This window comes from Pseudorca crassidens, chromosome 17 (genome assembly GCF_039906515.1).
Source record: "Pseudorca crassidens isolate mPseCra1 chromosome 17, mPseCra1.hap1, whole genome shotgun sequence".
In the NCBI taxonomy this organism is placed as follows: Eukaryota; Metazoa; Chordata; class Mammalia; order Artiodactyla; family Delphinidae; genus Pseudorca; species Pseudorca crassidens.
In genome coordinates this window covers 71,805,833-71,830,520 of record NC_090312.1, presented here as the reverse complement: position 1 = coordinate 71,830,520, position 24,688 = coordinate 71,805,833, and the positions used below count along the sequence as shown (strand labels likewise).

At 33.1% G+C, this 24,688-nt stretch overlaps 1 protein-coding gene across 23 annotated transcripts in view; it reads left to right on the top strand.

Moving 5' to 3' along the window:
• The window catches only part of C17H8orf34 (chromosome 17 C8orf34 homolog), a 452,646-nt gene that overhangs the window by 107,209 nt on the left and 320,749 nt on the right, over positions 1-24,688 (top strand). For all 23 annotated transcript variants that reach the window (XM_067712125.1, XM_067712131.1, XM_067712127.1 and 20 more), the window contains one exon: positions 468-634. In XM_067712125.1, the coding sequence (XP_067568226.1) occupies positions 468-634 (167 nt within the window). The remainder of the gene's footprint in view (positions 1-467; positions 635-24,688) is intronic.

The following is a 24,688-nucleotide window of genomic DNA, read 5'->3' as shown; positions in this document are numbered from 1 at the left end:
AAATTAAAGTTTGCATTAAAAAAATGTTATTATAGTGTGTTAAAATAGTTATCCCATTACGTGTGTTTTGCTTGACATGCATTTGTTTTGTAAATCAGGGAATTTTATATAATGATCTGAACTTCCTACCTCCTCTAAAAAATTAGAAATCCATTAATAGTGGGCTTTAATTCCCACATGGCAACAATTGTTAGGAGCCAATTAGCACCTCCTCCCTTAAATGGGGCAGGGGTTGTCGTATTCTTCATGTATTCCAATCTAGGAAATTGTTAATGAGGTACCGAAGGATGTCTTAGAAAGAAGACAGTGTATATTTCCATTATCCTTGGGGAAAATTTTACTAATATGTGCATAGATTTGCAAAGCAAAATAATTGAGTGAAAATTTGTTTGTAGATTTTCTTTAGTTACCACAGCTAATTGATGATGTTATCATCATTGAAAATTAACATTTAACTGTTTCTTCAGCTTAAAGGTGGAGCCCAAGACTAAAGGATTAAAACAGCAGCAACAGCAGCATAAGAAACTTCTGGCAGCAATGCTCTCTCAAGATTCTTTTGAGTCTGTCCATAGCCCCACCCCATCGGTAACAGAAGAAGATATTGATAATGAAGATGATGCAATGGAATTGCTGGGTAATTTTAAAAATTAATAATTTCTCTTTTTCTTCTCTGGCATTGTAAAAGTGCGTAGTGGTTAAGAGATTTTCAAAGTTTTGAGTAGTTTTGTCTTAGGGGAAAGAAACCATTTAGCACACACTTGCGTTAGACTTTCATGGAGTTGCATGCAAGAGTTAAGCTGAAATCACCTGAGCATGTGAAGTATTTATTAGACTGTATTTTGTGCTTTGTATATGCAGCACTTGCCTTCTGACTACTTAATCAAGATTCATTCTCTGTGCACTTGTGATACTAATTCAAGTTTGTCTGCTTTATCCTCCTATTGTGATTGCCTTGATCACATCTTTTGTCTAAAATGTATCCAGAGTACATATTTCAGCCCGCATTCCAAGATGTCTCCTTGTTGTTTCAAGGATGTTTTAGAAAAAGCAAGTTAAATTTAAAAGGGCAGATAGTAAATTAATGTTTTATGTCTTTCATAAATGACAGGAAAGTTGGCAGAGATTGCAGTGTTTTTACAGGCTCATACTTTCATGAAAGTTTTATACACAGGAAATCTTTTATATCTTTTAATGAAGTAAGTGTATATTTTTGTTTCATCAGAAATCTCTGCATAATAGTTTTTTTAAATTGAACTTCCTTTTGTAAAACCATTTTTTCAAAAGAAGGAAATTAAATTTTATTTCAGAGCGAATTATCCACATATAAAACATTGAGTTTTTAATTCAGTGATATTAGCTATTCTATTCTAAATAATTAGAACAATTTTCAAATACTTTGTAACAATATACTAGAAAGTGAGTAAATAATAAAATCATTTGAATGCTTCAGATAAATTTAACATATAGAAAAAGGAGCTCCAGAAGTATACAGATTTTTTTTTAATTATTTTTTTCTAAACTAGCTTCCTTGGTTTTAAGTGTTTATGGTACTAAAATACTATCATTATAATAAATGATATAGGTCTCCATGCATAGGCCTACAAGGTGTTATTAATTAGTGGTGGCAGGTTCACTGATACTTTCTGATGTTATAATAACTACATTCATTCCAGCATTGAGGAGGCTATGTCATGGCATTTTCACTTCATGCTGTCCATCTTTTTTTTAAGAACTGTTAAATCTGGGTGTTTTTTAAGGAATCTCATCTCCCTGCCTCCAAATCGGTAATGTGGCAGATGTGGCAGATGTGGCAGATGTGGTAGATGTGGTGGTGCCGCCTTCATTCAGCTTCCATTCAGCGAGCGTTTACTGAATGCTAGGCCCTAGACTCGGTCCTGGGGACGTAAAAATAAAATAATCATGGTTTCTGTTTGCAGGAACTTCACATTCTAGTGTTCAAGATGAAGAAGTAAATATCACTCTAATATTTTTTGCTACAGTTGCTAACGTGATTAAGCGCAGTGTTGTACATAGGAATAACATCTAATGCAAAAGTAGCGGCCGGTTATCAGGGAATGTTTCCTAGAGAGTCTGATTCCTCTGGTAAGTCCCAGAGGACAAGTAGATGTCGTTCAGCAGGCAGTGTGGTCATTACCCCTGCAGGTTTGCTGTTGTAAGGATGGATTCTTGCAGTTGTGCTCCATGACTGTGCCTGTACATTGTTCCTCTGCTTCAGTCAGTAACAGTGAAGGGGGCAAGTCTGGAACCGTTAATGGATGTTGCCTATGTAACATCAGTGTTGGTGTGTTGGTACATTGACATTGGGTTTGCAGGTATCCTTCTGTCCCCCTCATTTCCTACAACAGCTCATGGTCAGTTGATACCCACATGAAGGCGGTTATGCTCTATGTTGCAAAGAGAATCTTTTGAAGAAATCCAAGCATTCTCCAAATCACTTTGGGATTCCTGATAGCCTCAGGAATGTCTAGTCAGAGTGGAGGAACTCATATAACCTCAGTAATATCAAGAGATTCTTTAAGGAGACTGAGGTGTCCAGTCAGTGCTGGTATCCCTAGATCTCAGCTCCTCTGTTCTGAGGTTTCTAGTCTCCCAAGATGAAGACCAAAGGATTGGGTTTTGGAGATTACCTAATGTGAGCAATTAACAGCTGGTCCTCACTAATTTTGTTTCATTTGACATTTTAGCCTCTGGTCTGAGCAAATTTAAGAATGAGAGATAGCTGGAGGTTTGGACTTTCGCCATGTCGGTCCACATGTCAGCACAGGCAGCTGGTGGTGTAGTAATTCTGGTCTATAGGTTATGAGATTTCCCTGCAATAATATGGAATGTTCCAAGTCCACTGGGCTGTCCCCTAAAATAATGCCATATTTAACCCTCTTGCCTAGTTGTCTCAGTGAACAAAGGTCATATAACAGAAAATTCTATCCACAAATTGTTTTGCCCATAAAGTTCATCAATTAAAGTAAAATGTTATTTAGCTATGAAATATATTTGTCTTTAAGGCCCTAATACTCCTACCCATGAATATTATTCTATCATTTTAGAAATATATGTTTAAAATATAGACTCAGAGTTTTCTTCAGAAGTAGAGTATATAAGTTCATGACTTATAATGTTATGTATGCCTTTAACTAAGGTAATGAATGGCTCATGTCTTACATGAAATCAGACAGATGTACATGAATATTTTCAGTTAATGCAGGAGCTAAGAATTTTTCAGTCATGATAATGGTAATGGATAAATATGTGAAGTATAGGTATGAAATAAAATGGTTGTTAAGTTATTCAGTTTTAAAACCTTCATCTTCAATAGGCATGTATATCTCTATTAATATTCCATTGGATATCAAGTCCTACACTAATAATTGAAGCAATACTCCTAAATCAATATAGAAACTATATAATATCTGTCTTCCCAGTCCTTTTAATATTAGATTTACGTCATTTTGTTTATTATTAAAGAATTTTAAGATAATAGTTTTGAAACTCTGATTCCAGAGAAACGTAAGTGATTGTACATATGTGAGGAAAATACAAATGCTAAGTTCTTGAAAACATATTTGAAATAAAATTTTAGTGCATGAAATAATTGTAAAATGCAAGAGACATCTGGTATAAAATATCCTTTTGAATCCACAACATTGTTTAGAATGAATTTGCAATAGCTTATATGTTTTAAGGGTTTAACTTGTCATTGTTACCTATACCAGGTATAACTGGCTGAAAATTTTATTTATTATGCATGGGAAGCAGTCTATATGCTTTGTGCACTGTTAAATAAGTAAAAAGTATAATTATTAGTTAACGTTAATATAACAAAGGATTATTCCTAAATAAAACTGGTTGATTTGAAGGGGAAAAAAACTTTTAGTTTAGTAGTAAAACTATTGACCCTTGTTTTGTTTGTTAAGGAATCTAGCATTGTTAATACATACTGATTAACATTTAATTTTTCGCAGTTGTTTAATTGTATATTTGTGAATTTCTTTCCTAAGTGTACTGGGCATGTGAAAATACTATAATACAACATCTATGACTTTTAAGTAGATTAAATATTTTCTGTAATTGCTTTAAATACTACTTATAAATTCATAGTACAAAAGTAGCTTAGTATGGAATTAATATATACCAGAGAATAAAATTTCCAAATTTGTGGCATTTTAAGATATAACAATTTTAAGCACCTCTGAAATTGGTGCTTTAATTACAGAAGTTGAATAAGATATCTGCCAATTCATCTCAAACTAAGTAGGTCTCAACTTCAAATATAAGATATTCTCAAATATTTTGGTAATTATGCTGGAAATTGATCACAATGAATAAAACTATGAAGAATCTGCATATTATTTTTAAAAGTTATTAAAGTCAGTAATCTTTCAAAAGCAGAAAAACAAGTTACAATGGAGCAGTAAGAGATTAAAAAAAAATCTCTATATATTTTACTCCATTAACTTTCACAGAAGATTTGAGGAACTTCATTAGTTTAAGAGATATTTCAGCTTGTAAATGTGAGTCCATTTTCATTATATTACATGGACTTTTCATTTTATTTTTGATGAAATGCTGATTGCAATTATGTGTTTGATTTTTCTCCATATATTTTACACTCATTAAAAAATGTCATCAGGATTATTTAAAAACTACTTTTCTTACACATTTTAGTATATTACTTTAAAAAGTTGTTTTTAGATTTTCTCAGAATTGATGATGAGACAAATATCTAAAAATCACATTCCAGAGATGCTAAAAAAGAAAAATAGCATTAGTCATGCTTTATACTACCTGGTCTTAGCTTTTTTCTAATCATATAAAAATTAAAACTGTGTTGGCAAAAATAAACAAGGTGATTGCAGATACATTTTATTTATTTTAAATTTAATAATCAGGAGCAAGTATAATCATACTGGTATTCTTTGAAGAATACAGTAATTGAGTTTCTAAAACCCCAGTATCTTGCCAAATTATGTAAAATATAAACTTAATTTTCTAGAGGGACTCATTACATTAAGGTGATCCTTTGGCAAATTCTTTTTTTTTTTTTAAGTTGCATGCTTCTTAAAGCAGAAATCACTCATGTTTGCAAAATAAGAACATGCATTTCACCTAGTGAGAAATGGATTCTGTCACTCGATGTTAAAAAAAAAAAAAAAAAGAAAGGGAGAGGGCCTTTAAATGTTTAAAAGAAAAAAATCTACCTACCTATCTCTACACCTGTATTTTAGTGATCTAAAGTATGTGAAATGGTCTAAAGCACAGGGGAACATTCATACAAACTTTATTTCTTTTGAGTATTGATTATTGGGAGCATCAGGATGACAGATAACTTGTCACTTTAAAATATTCTTTGTAAAATGATTCTTTTAAAAAGTCTGAGGACTTCCAAAAATTAAATTTATGGATCCTTTAATATTATCTGTAAGATTGCTTTAAATACTGCTTAGAAATTCATTCAGCATATACCAATGTAATTTAATATGGAATTAGTACATATTTGAGATTAAAATATCCAAATTTGTGGGTGTTAAGAGATAACAATTTTGAATACCAATGAAGTTAGTACTCTAAATCTAGAACATACTGAATAAAATATCTTCCAAATCACCTCAGTGTAAGTAGCTCTCATTTTTAAATATTAGATATTCTCAAAAATTAGTTATTAAACTGACAATTGATGACCACAGTTAACCAAAATAGAAAATCTGCACATACATTTTTAAATGTTCACTAAATTAATTAGCATAATTGAAAAACTAGGATATATGTACACAGATGTGCGAAAATATTTTTCACACGCTAAATAATAAATATTTCCTCCTGTTAAGCCATGTGATATATTGTTAAAGAAATTCTGTGAAATACTTCTGCTATAGAGTTTGTCCTATATTTCTGAATTCTGACTTTCTTGCTTTAGTGCCATCATTGCCTGCACAAATGCCAAGTGAGCTTGGGTTGAAGTGTAGCCTGAGTGGAGTTGAATAGCACAGTGCTTGTCTCTCTGAATTACAGTAAAAACATTTGAGAAAATCCACTGAAACACATTTTCATTCAGCAAGTATCATGCACCTGCCATGTGGATAGTACTAGTACATGTTAATATATAGCACTAAGAATATTGTGCCCTTTGTTTTTCTAATTATCTTGACCTCTTTAGGCTCTGAGAGAACAATGAATCTAGTGAGTGTTGGCATCTATGTAGAACTAAACATTTTGTAGGTCTTTAGTTCAGCTCTCAATTAGTCCATTAATTCATTCATAGATTTATTAATTTCTCCACTTACAAAGTGACTCTGCATATTCCTGGGAGTTCAGATTTGCACAAATACAGACATGTTTCACGAACTGTTAACTATTCAGGCATTATTCTCAGGATTTGGTTTGCTTAAGAATCATTTGAGAAGCTTATTTAAATGCCAATTCCAGTGGCCTTTACCCCCAATTTTTGTTTCATTAGATTTGGATACAGCCCATGAATCAACATTTTTCAACACGACTGCCCTTCCTCCTGTCCTCCAAGAGATTCTGTTGCAGGGGTTGTGTAGAACATACAGTGAGGAATTCTAATCTTAGTCTGGGTATGGTCAGTGCACTTTATGTTTGATGTGATATATCCTGAAGCAAGAGGAATAAAATATTAGAAAGTCTAATTTTTACAACAGAGAGAGCATGGAATAGAGGTTTCTGAGTTAACCAGGCTCTATTGAATTGTCTCCTGGAAATAAGGAAAAGTCTTGCTAAGAAGCTATGGGTAATGCAATTTGTATTACCTTATTGTCTCTGTCTTCCTTCCTGATATCATATTTACAGGTGTGCTTGAAAAATGAACTGCTTAGAGTAGGAAAATTACATATTAGGAAATGATTCTAGCATAGACCTGAGGACATGGTTCCGATGAGCTTCTGTTTTACATTAAATCTTTATTTAGGATTCTTACTTTGCTTTCATTAGATGTGACTCATAGCCTCCTTCATTGCTTTCTGGACGCACTCGTTTCATGTTTGGAATTGTATTTATGCTTCATTCTCTTCACGCTTTTTTTGTGTTTCTTTTCAAAAAATATCAGAACATTTGCAGATGATAACTAGGGTTTGTGTGTAGAGATTGCATTTTAAATAAATATAAACTTGCATGCCACCAAAAATAGATATCATGCTACATGATTTACTTCTATGGTATTTGATAAGAAATGTTGCTTTTTTCCTTTAAAAAATTTTCTACACTGCTATATTTAAAACAGATAACCAACAAGGACATACTGCATAGCACAGGGAATGCTACTCAATATTCTGTAATAACCTAAATGGGAAAAGAAGTTGAAAAATAATAGATACATGTATACATATAAATGAAAATAAAAAGCTGAGCAATAAAAACAAAACAAGAAATGATCTACTTTCCATGCATAAGCAGCTTAGAGGAAAATGGCAGCTCACCAAGGAACAAAAAATAATAGTGAATTGTTGAGATTTTTTTATATGTATAAAGGGATGAATAAACTATTTGAAATAATGAGTAAAAAATTTTTTTTTCCAATGGTAAAAGCAGATCAGCATAACAGAGTGAAGTCAGCAGTTTGAAAATAAAATCTAAATCCATAAACAAATTATTGACAATTGTCCTTCATCTCATTTGTATACCTGTGTGACAATTCCTTTATTTGAGAGAGAGCTGTTCTTAGTATATTCGTGGGTAGGTTGTTTAATACATATTTCTCGCTTTGAAGTAAGTTAGAAATTTTTGACATGTAACAATGTAAGTTAATGTGCTTTTTCATACTTAGGCCATAGCTTTTCACTGATTATTTTGCAAAGGTATGAGCCACACTGTGAGATGTTTTGTGTGGTCTGTGGTCAAAGCACTGGGCTAGAACTCTAAGACCGGCTCCAGCCCTCATGCTGCCTCTTGTTAGTTTTGCCACCTGAGCTACAAGTAATTCCTTGTAAAATGCAGATAAAAATATTCCTATCACATAGAGATGCTGTGGGAATAAAAATGAAGTATTCTCTGAAAGTGCTATAATTTTTTTTTTTTGCCTTGCCTAACAAGAATATCTGAAAAAAGACACTGGAATTTATATACAAAACTTTCCTTCCAAGTAAATTCATATCTTCTAACTTACATACATGTTGTCTAGTTATAAGCAATGAAAAAAAAAAAGCTTTCTTTAGCATTGAGAAATTGCCTATTAACAGTAAAAATAGAAGTTTCCCACAAGACAGTAAAATCAAAAGCTTGAAGACAAAGAATGTAAAACTACAAATGTATTTGCAAGCCAAAGCATTTGCTGTATCACTACAAAATATTACATTTATTTTTAACATGGATATTTAAGCAACAGCAAACATTAATGTTATTTGGTTAAAGATATAGAGCGAATTATTCTACTCTCTTCAATTTTCTTCCATATAAATGGTTTTTAGGAAGAAAAGAAAAATGATTTGTGCATACACATGAATGTCCACTAGCGAAAGTTGGGCTGGGAACAGGAATAGGAGGGAGAGAGACAAGGAGGAGAAATATTAAGAACTAGAAATCTGTACTTATGTTTACATACTTCTGTGTAAGTAAAGTCATAAATGTATTGAGAAATCTATGAGCTTTAAAAACTCTTAATTATATTGATAAGTATGAAAATATTTGAAACAGCACAATTTTGATGGTTTTACATTAATTCATTGTATAAACGAATCACAACCAAATTGAAAATCACTGTTAAATATTTTTAGGGTTTTGTTGCTTTTGAAATAAACTTGTCCATTTCAAATACTTAATAAAATGGTGGTGTTCTACTTCAAGATGATTTGTTTAGCTGTGGTAATGATTTTCATATAATCTGACTGAATTTGAATTAATTTTGCACTCCATGTAAGAGCCATTTGAAAGTGGTACAAAATCATGGCTTTATTGTGGTTTTTTTTTCTTGGTTGAAAATGTGCAAAGAAATGCAATTAATTCAGCAGTTATTTGCATTTTAACATCAAAAACAATAGATATTAAAGAGGCATTAAAACTCTTCTCTGAATTCCTTAAAACTTCTTATATAACTATAGTAATCTGTTTAGATTTTCATGTTATAATACCACTGATATCTTATTTAATCATCTCTAAATAGAAACCTTAAAATTATTGAAGTTGAACACTGAATATACATTAACAGAAGAGTGCTCACAAAATTTCCCAGTTTTCAGTATCTGAAAACAGTAGTTTTTGTGAAATAAAGTTTCATTCAAAATTTTTAAAGTTATTTAATAAACATGTTTTTCAAAATTTGAAATATTTAAACTGGTCCTGTATATGAATTTCTTTTGGAATGGAAATATAATTTTCTTTTTTAATAGTCTCATGTTCAGTAATTTCAGAAAGGAAATATTCTTAAGAATAATGAATGTATTTTTTGAAAATTATTCTAAAGCTTTTAAATAGAAGAGTGCTAAAGTACATAATGGAAAAAAATATGACAGTGTTCTAATGGAGGTTAATTAGATTTAGTGACTTAGATCTTACTTTTCACTTTTTTAGTTGCTTTCTGCAAGAGATGAATGAGTGCCTTATATTGGTATAGGATGAATTTGCTTGTGTCAGAATATAAACTTAAACTCCGTATAAAGTTTTAATTTCTTTAAAACTCAGTTTTTCAAGAATTGTCAGAAGGGGGTTCATGAGGCCAGCTATTTTTCATCTCTTAAGTGCTGTCATATTTACTTATTAATTACTTACATTTGTTTTGGGATTCTGTATTTCAAGAATTTAATGTAGAGTGTTGCTAATATCATAAAACAAAATTGAAATTAACCTTCTGAAACTTATTTTTGGAAGGTAATTTAGCATAGTGTTAGGAATAACAGCGGCATGCATGAGCTTTGTATTCAGACAGCCCTATTTGCAGGTTTCCCCATTGCCCCTTACTAATTCTATGATTTGAGAACAGTAACGTCCTTCTCCCAAATATCAGATTCGTCATCAGAAAAATGGGAATTATAACAATACTTATATCACACGGTTTTGTGAAGATTAAAATAATTTCTGTAAAGTGCTCAGTGTAGCTGATAAAGGATTAGACCTAGAAAAAAAAGGTTTGTTATTGTAATTCATATCATTTTTATATCAGTTTCTTTCCTGTCTTCAACTAGCACAAGAGGTTTAGTACATGTGAAAAAGAAAGTGAGACCATAGGATTTTGGCCTTAGAGGTTTATTGTCTTTTGTCATAAATGTTTCATCTAAATATGCTCCACATGTTTAGATATCATTTCAACAAGTACTCTCTACTTGATATTTAAGTCCTACGAATTATTTTATCTTCTCACAATTTTAGAGAATTCATATCCAATAATAAAAGCAAAAATATCAAGAAAGAAACGGGTGGGGGGATTTTTTTCTTTCTTATTTTTCCCCAGGCTAAAATCTGATGTTCTTATCTTCTTTTTTATGGACTTCGCACATTTACGATCTGAAATTCTCAAATAACATTGTTAATATCTGATACCATCGGATTTCTAACATCTCGGTGGCTGAGTTAAGGACATCTTTTGTAGAAAGCAGTTTAAGATAGGAAACATCTCTGTTCATATACAGTTTAAACACAAAAGGGACAAACAAGCTCCAAGTAGCTCCATTTTGTTAAGGAAAATTATGAATGTGAAAGAAGTTATTCTCTGATATAAAAGCTTTTAACTGAAAGAAAGAAAATCCTAAGAACACACATTTTAAAAAAATCACAGACACAGCATTCCTTTTACAATAGAGTTCAGATTCTTTGCTCATAAAGCGATTCCTTTTTCCACAAAGCAACAATCATAGTTGTTTCCTTAGAAATCCTATGTTTGTTTAAAACACACTTTCCCACCATAATGCTGTCATAATATACACATTTATAAATTTACTTTTTAAATTGTATCATTGCTTTCCCTAGTAATCAGGAGTTTAAATAATTCTCAGTTAAAAAAAAAATAGCAAGAAAAGTGATATGTGCTCATTACTGGCCTTTTAATGGCTTCAAGATCTTAGCATCTCTGTGCTACTGACTGTTTAAATGTGTATACTGTCAGCGTGATTACATTGCTTATTATCTTCCTGACAAGCAAAAAATTTTAGAAATTTGAACAAAGAACGATTCTTTTGGGGAAAACTATTGCCACTTATAAGTCACCATAGGCTAATTTTAGGGACTTGTTATATCAGATCTTCTAGGAGTCAAATTTTCTTTAAAATAATATTTTTTTGATTATTAAAAGACAGATATTCAATTTAAAGAGCATGGCATTATGGAGGTCAAAATAAGTAAATAAAAAGTGTTACCCAGAAATAATTACTTTTAATGTTCAGTGATGTACTTTCTAGGTATTTTTATACATAACAAACATAGAATAGTATTAACATTTATGTGCATTACAATATGCAATGCACTGCACCTAAATGCTTTGTGTACATTACTTAATTACAAAAATACCATGGGATAGACAGTATAATTATTCTTACACCATAGAAAAGGACACAGATCCTTGTGAAACAAAATTTTCTTAGATTACATGGTTGGTACTCAAGAGTTAGATTCCTAAGCTTTAAGAATCAAACACTAAACTGTGGACTACATACACATTAAAATACCCATTTTTGTTAATATTGTATAGACTTACTTGCCTATATATGCAGTTTCCACACAGGCAACAAAGTTTTAAAATTTAACGTCAGGGGCTTCTGCTTCTGCTCATGATGGAGTAGCTGGTATTAGCCTTACTCCTTCATATTAAGTAATTATAAAACTAGACAAAGTATATGCCAACTTTACAGGCACAGGACAAAAGGTAGCATGGGACTGTGGTTCTTGAGAGGAGGGAAACGAGAGGTGAGCCATGTGTTTCATGCTGGCCTTCTTCATGGTGACACTTTCCCTGGCCAACTTGTACGGAGGTGGAGTTCAAGTGGAGTGAAGAGTGGTTATCTCACTGATCTGAGGAGGAAATGGCTAGGATTTGTGGGACAGTGTGCCAAGAAAAGGCAGCAGAGGGAGAGGACAGAAGTCTATACGTGTATTTTCTTGGATTCTTTACTGAGGACTGTGCTGTTCTTGCACAGGGCAAGACTACTTTAGACCTGAGAGAGTGATTATTATGAGTCTGGGAACTGAATAGAGAAAGAGAGGTCAGGCAGAGCTGGGACATTCAGAGTTACAGCCCAGCCAAAGAGAATAAACCTTCCTGAGTTCCTTGAGCATTCAGAAGAGACCTTGGAAAAATCAAACATTAAGAGTTATAACCACACACTGAATTGAGAGCCACTTATAAGAAAGAGGGAAAAATTGAAATAGACCCAGCCTAACAAAGCATACTTTGTTAATGCTTATGAAGGTGAGGTAGATCTGCCAATTATTTAATTCCTGACATAACACTCAGTATCCTTTAGAGAAGACAACATAAACCAGCCTTCCTACAAAGAATCAACTATAGTATCCACCATATTATAAAAAATTACTAGTCATGTAAAAAAGCAGGAAAACTGTGACCCCAAATCAAGACAAAAGAGCATTCAACAGAAACAGACCTTATTATACTCAGATACTGGAATTAGCTGACTTTTAGTAGCTTTTAAAAAACAATTATACATATTTTGTGGACTTAAAGGAAAGGAACACAAGGAATAAACAGATGAGACATCTCGGTTGAAATACTGAAACTAGAAAAAGAACCAAAGGACAGCCTAGAACTGAAAATACAATATGTGAAGTTTTAAAACTCACCAGATAGAAATAACAGCTGATTTGAACAGTGCAGAAAGAAGGGTCAGTGAACTTGAACACAGGTCAACAGAAATAATCCACACTGGAGATCAGAGATTTTTAAAATGAAGAATAAAATGAAAAGGGCTTCAGTGACCAGTGGGACAATAGAAAATGATAAAACATTTAATCAGAATTCTAGAAAGGGGAGAAAGAATGGGAAAGAAAAAAAGATTTTAAGAAATAATGTCCAACTTTTTTTTAAATTTGGTGAAAAATATGAGCCTACAATACAAGTTCATAGAATGTCAGGCTGATAAGATAAAACAGTTTCAGGTAAACAGAAGCTGATAGAATATGTTATCAGCAGACCTGCACTATAAGAAGTGTTAGAGTCTCTGAGGCTGAAGGGAAGTTGTATCAGATAGAAAATTAGATTTGTAGGAAGGAATGAGAACACCAGAAGTATTTAATACATGAGTAAATATATAAGACTATCTTCCTTTTGTTAATTTTTAGAAAGACAGCTGACTGTTTGAAGCAAAAATACAAACAATGTAGTGTAGGGTTTATAACATACAAAGAATTAAAATCATAGGAAAAATAGCACAAAGGATGAGAGTAAATGGAATCACTTTTTATAAGAAGTGATACAATACTAATTGTAAATAGACTATAATAAGCTAGGGAGGCATGGCTTTAATCCCAAAGGCAATCACTAAAAATAAATAAATAGAGAGCTTTAGCTAAAAAGCTAACAGAAAACATAGCATCAAATACTAAAATACATTTGACTAAGGAGGAACAATGGACTCCAAGGCAGTTGGGGCAAATAGAATACAAATAGTGTGATGTTCAACTTAAACCTAAACATATTAATAATTACATTAAGTATAAATGGACTACACTCACCAATTAAAAGGCAGAGATTGTTAGCCTGGATAAATAAACAAGACTCATATGCTGACTATAAGATTCATAGTTTAAAGATCAGGTAGGTGAAATTAAAAGGGTAGAAAAGACATTACATGCCAAAAGCAGGCACAAGAATGTCGCTGTAGCACAGTGATGAAAAGTACATTCATCAGGAAGACATAGCAGTTGTAAATGTATATGCACTTAAAAATATTTTCAAAATATGTGAAGTAAAATTAGAAAAATTAGAGAGATGTCTAGTCACAGTAGGATATTTAATACATTTCTCTCAATAATTGATAGAAAATGTAGACAAAAATCTATAGGGATATGGAAGACTTGAACAATACTATCAACATTTATTGTAGGTTGAAATTTACAGTATACCCAACAATGCAGAAAACACATTATTTTCAAGTGCAGATGGAATATTCATCAAAATAGACTGTATGGGGACTTCCCTGGTGGTGCAGTGGTTAAGAATCCGCCTGCCAATGCAGGGGAACACGGGTTCGAGCCCTGGTGCGGGAAGATCTCACATGCTGTGGAGCAACTAAGCCCATGTGCCACAGCTGAGCCTGTGCTCTAGAGCCCGTGAGCCACAACTACTGAACCCACATGCCTAGAGCCTGTGCTCTGCAACAAGAGAGACCACCGCAATGAGAAAAGCCTGCACACCACAACGAAGAGTAGCCCCCGCTCACCACAACTAGAGAAAGTCCTCACACAGCAACCAAGACCCAACGCAGCCAAATATAAAAAAATAAATTTAAATTAAAAAAAAAAAAGACTGTATGCTGAGCCAACTTTCTGTACTCTGATCACAACAGGATTAAATTAGATATCAACATAAGACAAGTAGGAAGATTCCAAAATATGGAAATTAATTCTTCATAACACGTAGATGAAAGAAAAACCAAAAGGGAACTTAGAAAATAATTCAAACTAAGAGAATGAAAATACAGCATACAATATTTGGGGGGATGTAGCTGAAGCACTGCTTAAAGGAAACTCAGAACCCTAAACAAAAGAATTTTAAATTATTGATATAAATTTCTCCCTCGAAAATCCAGAAAATAAATACAGATTGAATCCAGGTAAGTTGAAAGAAGGAAATAATACAGATAAGGATAGGAATCGATGAAATAGAAAAAAAGGCTAACACAATATTAGCAATGTTGAAACTAATAAATTCCTAGTAATACTGACAAAAAGGTAGAGAAACACAAATTACCAATATTACAAAGGAGAGACACGGCCAAATTTCACTACTAGATTTTATATAGACACAAAAGATAACAAAAGAATATTGCAAGTAACTTTATGCCAACATAGTTGACAACTTAGATACAATGGGAAAAAATCCCAGCAAAACACATCATACCAGAGATAAAACAAGAAGAAGCAGTGCATCTGAATAGTTCTACATATGTTAAAGAAATTGAATTTGCAAGCAAAATCCTTCCCCAAAAGAAAACTTCAGGTTCAAGTTTTCAGTGATGAACTCTATCAACAATTTAGGGAAGAAATAATGCCAAATGTAACAAACTCTTTCACAAAATAGAGAAGAGGGAAAATTTCTCAGATTGTTTTGAGACAGCATTGTTCTGATATCAAAACTTAACAAAGACTTTAAAAGAAAAAAAATTACAGATGCATCTCCCTTATGAACATAGATACATGTGTTCTTAACAAAATATTATTAAATTAGATCTGTATGATCCAGTACAATTGAATTAAACTCCTAATGGGCTTTAAAAAGAAGAAATTGATGAACTGATTCTAAAATTTATATGGAAATCATGACCTTGAGTGGCCAAAGCCATCTGGGAAAAGAACAGTATCTGTGGAATTACAGTATCTGATTTCAAGATTTACCATAAGGCTATAGTAAGACAGTGCGGTATTGACATGACTAGACAAACAGATCAATGGAATGGATTAAAGTCCAGAAATATATCTGGTCAGTTAGTTTTCAACAAAAGCTTCAAGGCAATTTGATATAGAAAGGAAAATATTTTCAAGTATTAGTGCTGGAACAATTGGATATATATACAGAAAAAGAATGAACTTTGACCTTCTACTTCATACCATGACAGAAATTATTTTGAAATGAATTACAAGCACAAACATAAGAGCATAGATTCTGAAACTTCTAGAAGGAAATGTAGAATATATTCACAACCTTGGGGCAGGCAAAGATTTTTCTAGAGATAAAAAAAAAATCACTAAGGGTAAAAGAAAAATTTGATAAACTGGACCTCATTAAAATTACAAATTTCTTCATAGAAAATGAAAGTAAGAGGAAAATAAACAAAATGTAAAGGCATGCCACTGACCGGGAGAAAATAGATGCAGTATATCTGACAAAGGACTCTTATCTACAATGTATACAGAGCCCCTGCGAATCAGTTTTTCAACAGCACAAATAACCTAATAAAGATAGGCAAAAGATTTCAATATACAGTTCACAAAAGGAGGTAAACAAATGGTAAATAAGCACATGAAAAGCTTTTAACATTGTTAGCCATCAAAGAAATGTAAATTAAAACAACATTGAAATATCTCTTCGCACCAACTAGAATGACTAAAATGAAAGACTTTAAACACCAAATGTTGTCAAGAATGTGGAGTAGCTGGAATTCTCAAACAGTTGCTCTTGGGAATAAAATTTTATAATCACTCTGGAGAAAATGTCTGGCAGTTTCTTATAAAGTTAAATATGTACCTATCCTGTGGTCTAGCAGTTCCTAGATGTTTTCCCAAGGGAAATAAAACATGTATTCACAAATATTTGTACATGAAAGCAGTTTTATTCAAAGTAACCCACACAGAAAACAATCAAAATTACATTCACTGCAAATTGTATATTCACACAATGGAATACTATTCAATAAAAATGAACTAAGTACTGATACATGTAACAATATGATGAATCTCACTGCTATGGACTGAATCGTTTCCCCCTCTCCCACCAAAGTCATATGTTGATACTATAACTCCCAATGTGATAGATTGTATTTGGAGATAGGGCTTTTATGAGGTACTTAAGGCTACATGACATAAGGGTGGGTTCCTAATCCAGTAGGACTGGTGGCCTTGTATGAAGAGGAAGAGCTCTCTCTGCCCCCCTCTCCCTCTCCCCACATGCATGAACTGAAGAAAGGCCATGTGAGGACACAGTGAGAAGGTGGCCATCTGCAACCCAAGGAGAGAGCTCTCACCTGTCAGACCTGCTGGCATCTTGATCTTGGACTTTCCAGCCTCCATGACTGTGAAAGAGTAAATTTCTGTTGTTGAAGTTACCCAGGCTAACATACTTTATTATGGCAGCCTAAGCTGAATAAGAAACTCATAAACATCGTATTGAACAAACGAAACGAGACAGAAATGATTACATACCATACTAATTTAATCACAAGAAATTGAACAACAGGCAAAACTAATTTATGGTGATAGAAATCAGAACGTAGCAGGGGCAGTGAGGGATTGGCATGAGGAAACTTCCTAGGGTGATAGAAATATTTTATACCTTCACTGGGGTGTTCATTATATAGGTGTATACATTTATCAGAACTCACTACATTTATCAAAACTCATTTGCATTTCATTGTAAATTTGAATTAAAAAATAAAACAACAATTTTAATATATAAAAATCATGGCTACATAATGTTGCATCATAGAATACTCAAGGAGTCAAAATTACACTTGACATTTGTTATTGTTTCTGAAATGAAATGATTAAATTTATGTAAAAGACACATGAGGTATGAAAAGTAATTCAAGACACTCATGGGCACTTGCTATGGAAATATCTCATAACCGTGACCTCTGATAAGTTTTCAAAAAGTCTGTGCTTATTGTAAGCGTGATGTTTGAATAATCCTGAGCAGAAACAGAAATTGTCATTTTGATTTCATAGTAGCACATCGAAAAGCAGAATTTGATCTTTGTTGATGAATTTCCTAGTTCTGAATATATATACTCTTCCAATATGGTCACACTATCTTTTATTTGATATACTAACAGTTCCTTTCTCATCAATTTGTCTGTGATATAAAGAGCTAAATATGTGGAAATTTGACCTGAAAATGTCCTTACTATTAACTGCAAATGTGTAGTATTAAAACGGGAATCTGCTCATATTCTTTTTCTAAACATCTTTACTGACATATACACATGACATGAAACTCACCCATTTAAAGTGTACGGTTCAGTGGGCTTTTACTATATTCACAGAGTTGTGCAACCATCCCAGAATCTAATTCAGAGCAGTCTCATCACTCCAAAGAAACCCAATTAGCAGTCACTTCTTGTCCCTAGCACCACCCACTCCCACACCTCTAGGCAATCAGTAATTTTTTCAGGCTTACAGTTTTGCCTGTTTTGAGCATTCTACGTAAATTAAATCATACATGTAATATATGTGGTCTTTGGTGAAGGGCTTCTTTTGCTTAGCATGATGTTTACAAGGTTTATCAATGTTATAGCATGTATTCATTCTTTATTCCTTTTCTAAAAAATTTAGGTTTTACAGCATTTTTAGGTTCACCGGAAAACTGAGCTGAAGGTACGGTTGTTTCCCACATACTATCCTGTCCCACATTGGTACAACCTTTCCTACTGTCAACACCGCACACCAGAGTGAAATGGTATAATAAATGAACATACATTGACACATTATTATCACCCAAAGTTCATACTTTAACCATTGTTCATTTTCGGTGTTGTTCATCCTTTTGGAAATGAAAAATGTTTAATGACTTGTATCCATCATTATAGTTTCATACAGAGTAGTTTCACTGCCCATAAATCCTCTGTGCTGTATCCATTCATGCCTCTAACAGCCCCTAACTGTCATTGACCCTTTTTAACTGTCTCCATAGTTCTTTCTTCTCCAGAGTATTGAAAAGTTGAGATCATACTGTATGTAGACTTTTGAGACTGGCTTCTTTCACTTAGTAATGTGCGTTTAAGTTTCCTCGAGGTCTTCTTATGGTTTGATAGCTCATTTCTGTTTAACACCAAATAATATTTCATTGTCTCCATGTACCACAGTTTCTTTTCCATTCTTCTACTGAAGAATTACATCTTGGTTGCTTCCAAGTTTTGGCAGTCATGAATAATGCTGCTAAAAACATCTGTGTGCAGGTGTTTCTGTGGACTTAAGTTTTCAATTCATTTGGATAAATACCATGCAACATGATTGCTGGGTTGTTTAGTAAGAATATATTTAGTTTTGTAAGAAACTGACAAACTCTTTTCCAAAGTGGCTGTACTATTTTGCATTCCCACCACCAAGGAATGAGAGTTTCTGTTACTCCACATCCTTACACAGCATTTGGTGTTGCAAGGTTTTAGGATTTTAGCAGTTCTAATAGGTGTGCAGTGGTATCTCATTTTATTTGCAATTTCCTAATATGATGTTGATGTTGAGCAACCTTTTCATATGCTTATTTACCATCTATATATCTTCTTTGGTGAGGTGCCTGCTCATATCTTTGGCCCATTTTTTAATTGGCTTGTTTGTTTTCTTATTGTTAAATATTAAGAGCTGTTTTTTTTTTCTTTTGACCACTTCACCCTGTTTGTATATGTTCTATGTATTTTGGAAAATAGTTCTTTATTGGGTGTATCATTTGGAAATATTTTCTCCCAGTCTGTGGTTGTCTTCTCATTCTCTTGACATTGTTTTTCACAGAGCAAGTTTTTAATTTTAGTGAAGTCCAGCTTGTCAATTACTTCTTCATGGATTGTGACTTTGTGTCATATCCAAAAAGACATCTCCTTACCCAGCGACATCTAGGTTTTCTTCTTATCTTCTAGGAGTTTTATACTTTTGCAATTTATACTTAAGTCTTTGATCCATTCTGAGTTAATTTTTGTGGAGGGTGTAAGGTGTGTGTCTAGATTCATTTCTTCTGCATGTGGATGTCTAGTTGTTCCAGTACCGAACTGTCTTTTCTTCATTGTATTGCCTTTGATCACTTGTCAAATCAGTTAACTATATTTATGTGGGTCTATTTCTAGGCTTTCTATTCTGTTCATTGATCTGTTTCTTTCACCAGTGACACCATCTTGATTACTTCAGATTTATGGGAAGACTTGAAGTCAGGTATATCAGTCCTCCACCTTGGCTCTTCTGCTTCAGTACTGTGTGAGCTACTCTGGATTTTTTGCCTCTCCATATAAACTTTAAAATCAGTTTGTTGATATCCACAAAATAGCTTGCTGGGATTTTTATTGGAACTGTGCTCAATCCATAGATCAAGATGGGAGGAACTACATCTTGATGATATTGAGTCTTTCTATCCATGAACATAGAATATCTCTCCACTTACTTAGTTCTTTTTTATTTCATCAGAGTTTTATAGTTTTTGTCTTGTAGATCTTGTACATATTTTGTTAGATTTATACCTAACTATTTCATTTTGGGAGTTGCTAATACAAATGGTACTATGTTTTAAATTTCAAATTTCACTTGTTCATTGTTGGTATTTAGGAAAGCAATTGACATTTGTATACTAACCTCTATCCTGCAACCTTGCAACAATTGCTTATTAGTTCCAGGAGTTTTTTTCAGTTGTTTTGAATATTGTACGTGGACAATCATGTCATCTGCAAACACAATTTATTTCTTCTTTCTTAATCTATATACCTTTTACCTCTTTTTCTTGTCTTACTACAACAAAGTAAGAAGTTGAAATGCAGTGTTGAAAAGGACTGATGATAGAAAAAACATCCTTGCCTTGTACTTGACCTTAGTGGAAAAGCTTTGAATTTCTCACTTTTAAATATGATTTTAGCTGTAGGTTTTTGTAGGTATTTTTTCTCAATTTGAGTATGTTCCCCTCATTCTTAGTTTATCATGAGAGTTTTTATCATGAATGGGTGTTAGATTTTGTCATATGCTTTTCTGAATCCATTGATACGATCATGTGATTTTTCTTTTTTAGTCTGTTGGTGTGATGAATTACATTAATTGATTTTTTTTTTTGTGGTACACGGGCCTCTCACTGTTGTGGCCTCTCCCGTTGCGGAGCACAGGCTCCGGATGCGCAGGCTCAGCGGCCATGGCTCACGGCCCCAGCCACTCCGTGGCATGTGGGATCTTCCTGGACCGGGACACGAACCCGTGTCCCCTGCATCGGCAGGCAGACTCTCAACCACTGCGCCACCAGGGAAGCCCACATTAATTGATTTTTAAATGTTGAACCAACCTTGCATGCCTGAGATAAATCTCCCCTGGTTATGGTTTATAATTTTTTATACAGTGTTGGATTCGATATACTAATATTTTGTTGAGGATTTTTGCATCTGTGGTCATGAGAGCTGTTGGTCTGTAGTTTTCTTTTCTTGTATTGTCTTTGTCTTTTTATTAGGGTAATACTGGCCTTTAAAAATGAGTTAGGAAATATTCTCTCTGCTTCTATCTTCTGGAAGAGATTGTAGAGAACTGGTATAATTTCTGCCTTAAATGTTTGGTAGAGTTCACAGGTGGACTCAGGTGGGCCTCGTGCTTGTTTTTAGAAGATTATTAATTATTGATTCAATTTCTTTAATAGATACAGGCTTATTCAGATTGTCTATTTCTTATTTTTTCTTATGTGAGTTTTGGAAATATGCATATTTCAAGGAATTGATGTCCCCTCTTTCATTTCTGATTTTAGCAATTTGTGTCTTCTCTGTTTTTTATTTAGATTGGTTAGAGGCTTATCAATTTTATTCAGCTTTTCAAATATCCAGCTTTTCTTTTTATTTTCTTTATTAATTTCCTGAATCAACTTCATTGATTTCTGCTCTGATTATTATTTCTTTTCTTCTTCTTACTTTGAATTTAGTTTGCTCTTCTTTTTCTAGTTTCTTAAGGTGGAAGCTTAGATTATTGATTTTAGATCTTTCTTCTTTTCGAATGTACATAGTCAGTGCTATACATTTTCCTCTAAGTACTGCTTTACTGTATCCACAGATTTTGGTAAGATTTGGTTTGCTTTCATTTTCATTTAGTTCAACATATTTTTTAAAATTTTCTTGAGATTTCTTCTTTGACTCATTTTGAAATGTGTTGTTTAATCTCCAATTATTTTGTGGTTTTCCATTTTCTTTCTGTTACTGATTTAGTCTTATTGTGGTCTGAAAGTAGACATTTCATGATTTTTATTCTTTTAAATTTATTAAGTTGTGTTTTATGGCTCTGAATATTGTATATCTTGAAGCATGTTCCATATGAGCTTGATAAGAATGTGTATTCTGCTGTTGTTGGATATAGTAGTCAGTAGATGTCAATTATATACAGCTCACGGATGGTGCTGTTGAGTTCAACTATGTCCTTACTGATTTTTTGTCTGCTGGATCTGTCCATTTCTGATAGAGGGGTGGTGAAGTCTCCAACTATAACAATGAATCCATCTATTTCTCCTTGCAGTTCTTTCTGGTTTTGCCTCATGTGTTTTGAGGCATACCTGTATATGTACATTAGGCATATACATATTAGGAATTATTATGTCCTAGGAGAATTGACCCTTTTATCATGCTGTAATGCTCTTCTTTATCCCTGATAACTTTCCTTGCTCTGAAGTCTACTCTATCAAAAATGAATTTAGCTACTCCCAGTTTCTTTTGATTATTGTTATCCTGGTATATTTCTCCATCCATTTACTTTTGGTCTATATGTATCTTTGTATTTAAAGTATGTTTCTTATAGACAAATATATCTAAATCTTGTTTTTTAGTTCACTCTGACAATATTTGTCTTCTAATTGGTGTATTTAGACCATTGATGTTTAAAGTGTGATTGATATAGTCAGATTAATATCTACCATATTTGCTATTGTTTTTTATTCATTGCCTGTTCTTTGTTTCTGTATTTGTCTTCCACTTTTTTTCTGCCCTTTTCAGTTTTAATTGAGCATTTCATGTTATTCTATATTCTCTCCTTAGCATGTCAGTTAATATATATAATATATTTTAACATCTTTATTAGAGTATAATTGCTTTACAATGGTGTGTTAGTTTCTGCTTTATAGTCAGTTATATATTTTTTTTAAATCTTTTTGGTGGTTGCCATAGAATCAGCAGTATACATTTATGACTTATCTAAGTCCACTTTCAAATAACAGTTCACCTTTTCACAGGTAGTTCAAGTACATTATAATAACAAAATAATCATAATTCCTTTGTTCCCTCCCTTGTATCATTGCTGTCATTCATTTTACTTATACATAGGCATACATAAGCCTATATATATAATACTATGTATTTGTATATACATAATCAAGTGCATTGTTGCTATTATTACTTTGAACAAACTGTTACCTGTTAGGTCAATTAAGAGAAAAGAAAATAAAATGTTTTATTTACCTTCACTTATTCCTTCTCTGATGCTCTTCCTTTATGCAGATCCAGGTTTCTTAACTACATAATTTTCTTTCTCTCTGAAGAACTTCTTTTAATCTTTCTTACAAAACAGATCTACTGGCCATAAATTCCAGTTTTTGTTTGTTCAAGAAAGTCTTCATTTTTACTTTACTTTTGAAGGATAACTTCACAGGGTTCAGTATTCTAGGTCTGTGAGATTTTTCTCTTGATGCTGAATGTTTCACTTTTTTCTTGCTTGTGTGGTCTCTGAGAAGTCAGAGGTAATTTATACCTTTGCTCTTCTATGTAGGTTAGGCTTTTTTTCTTTAATCTTTGATTTTGTGCAGTTTGTATATGATATGCTTAAGTGTAGGGTTTTTTGGTTATTTATCCTGCTTCCTGGATGTTCTCTGAGCTTCCTGGATCCGTGGTTTGTTGGCTGACATTTATTCGGCGGAAATTCTCAGTTACTACTGCTTCAGATATTTCTTCTGTTTCTTCCTCTCTTTCTTCTCCTTCTTTTATGTATACGTTATACCTTTTGTGGTTGTCCCACAGTTCTTGGGTATTCTGTTCTGGAGTTTTTTTCCTCTTTGCTTTTCTGTTTTGGAAGTGTCTATTGACGTATTCTCAAGCTCAGAGATTGTTTCCTCAGCCATGTCTAGTCTACTAATGAGCCCATCAGACACTGTTCGTTTTTGTTACAGTTTTTGATCTCTAGCACTTCTTTTGGATTCTTTCTTAGAATTTCATCTCTGCTTAAATTGCCCCTCTGCTCTTGCTTGCTGTCTTCTTTATCCTTTAGAGCCCTTAGCATACTAATCATGGTTGCTTTAATTTTCCAGTGTGATAGTTCCAACATCCTGGCCATATCTGTCTTTCTTATTTTGTTATACTTTATCAAGCATTTCTGTATTTGGAATGGCAGAGAGCCTTTTGTGACATTCAGTTAGTCATATTGGTGGAAACTTACATTGTCTAATTTGAATGAAATCCAAATAATAGTAAAAAAAAAAGAAACAAATATACAGGGAAATACACAAGAAATAATTAGCTTTTAAAAACAAGTAGCAAATATGTATTTCATCTAGTTATTGAAAAAAATGTGGTCAAAAACTGTATAAATTTATATGAGCTATAAATATGTAAATATTTAAGTATCTATTTTTATCTCTCTCTATATTAAACCAAACTAGTATCCATGGTTAGCTTAGGGGAGTAGAATTAATGTGCTAGAGATCTTTAATTTTTCTAGCTTATATATTTCCTTATTGTTTGATTTTGTACATAGGCATTTTAAATAAGAAAAAGATGCTAAAACAGCTAATTATTTTAAGGTGAAGTGATCTGTAATTTCCCTGATTAATATTTTGATAGTTACCAACAGTGAAAACCCTATACACCTAAAAGGCAGATTGGGAATTTGTTTCATAGGCTGAGGTGTCAATGGCTAAGTTGGGAGGCGCAGTCAGCCTCACAGTGGACCCCAGGATCCGAGTGCTGGAGCAGGTGGGGGAAATGACCGAGAGTAGGCCCAGTCTTGGACACCTGCTGGAGAGGGGGATGGTGCGGATCAGACCATGACAGTTACCACCCACAGTGGAAGTCAGTAACCGGCCTGTGTCCTTCCTGTTGTGTCAGCCTTATGGCATTTTGAGTTTGTTAGAGAGGGCCACAGAGTT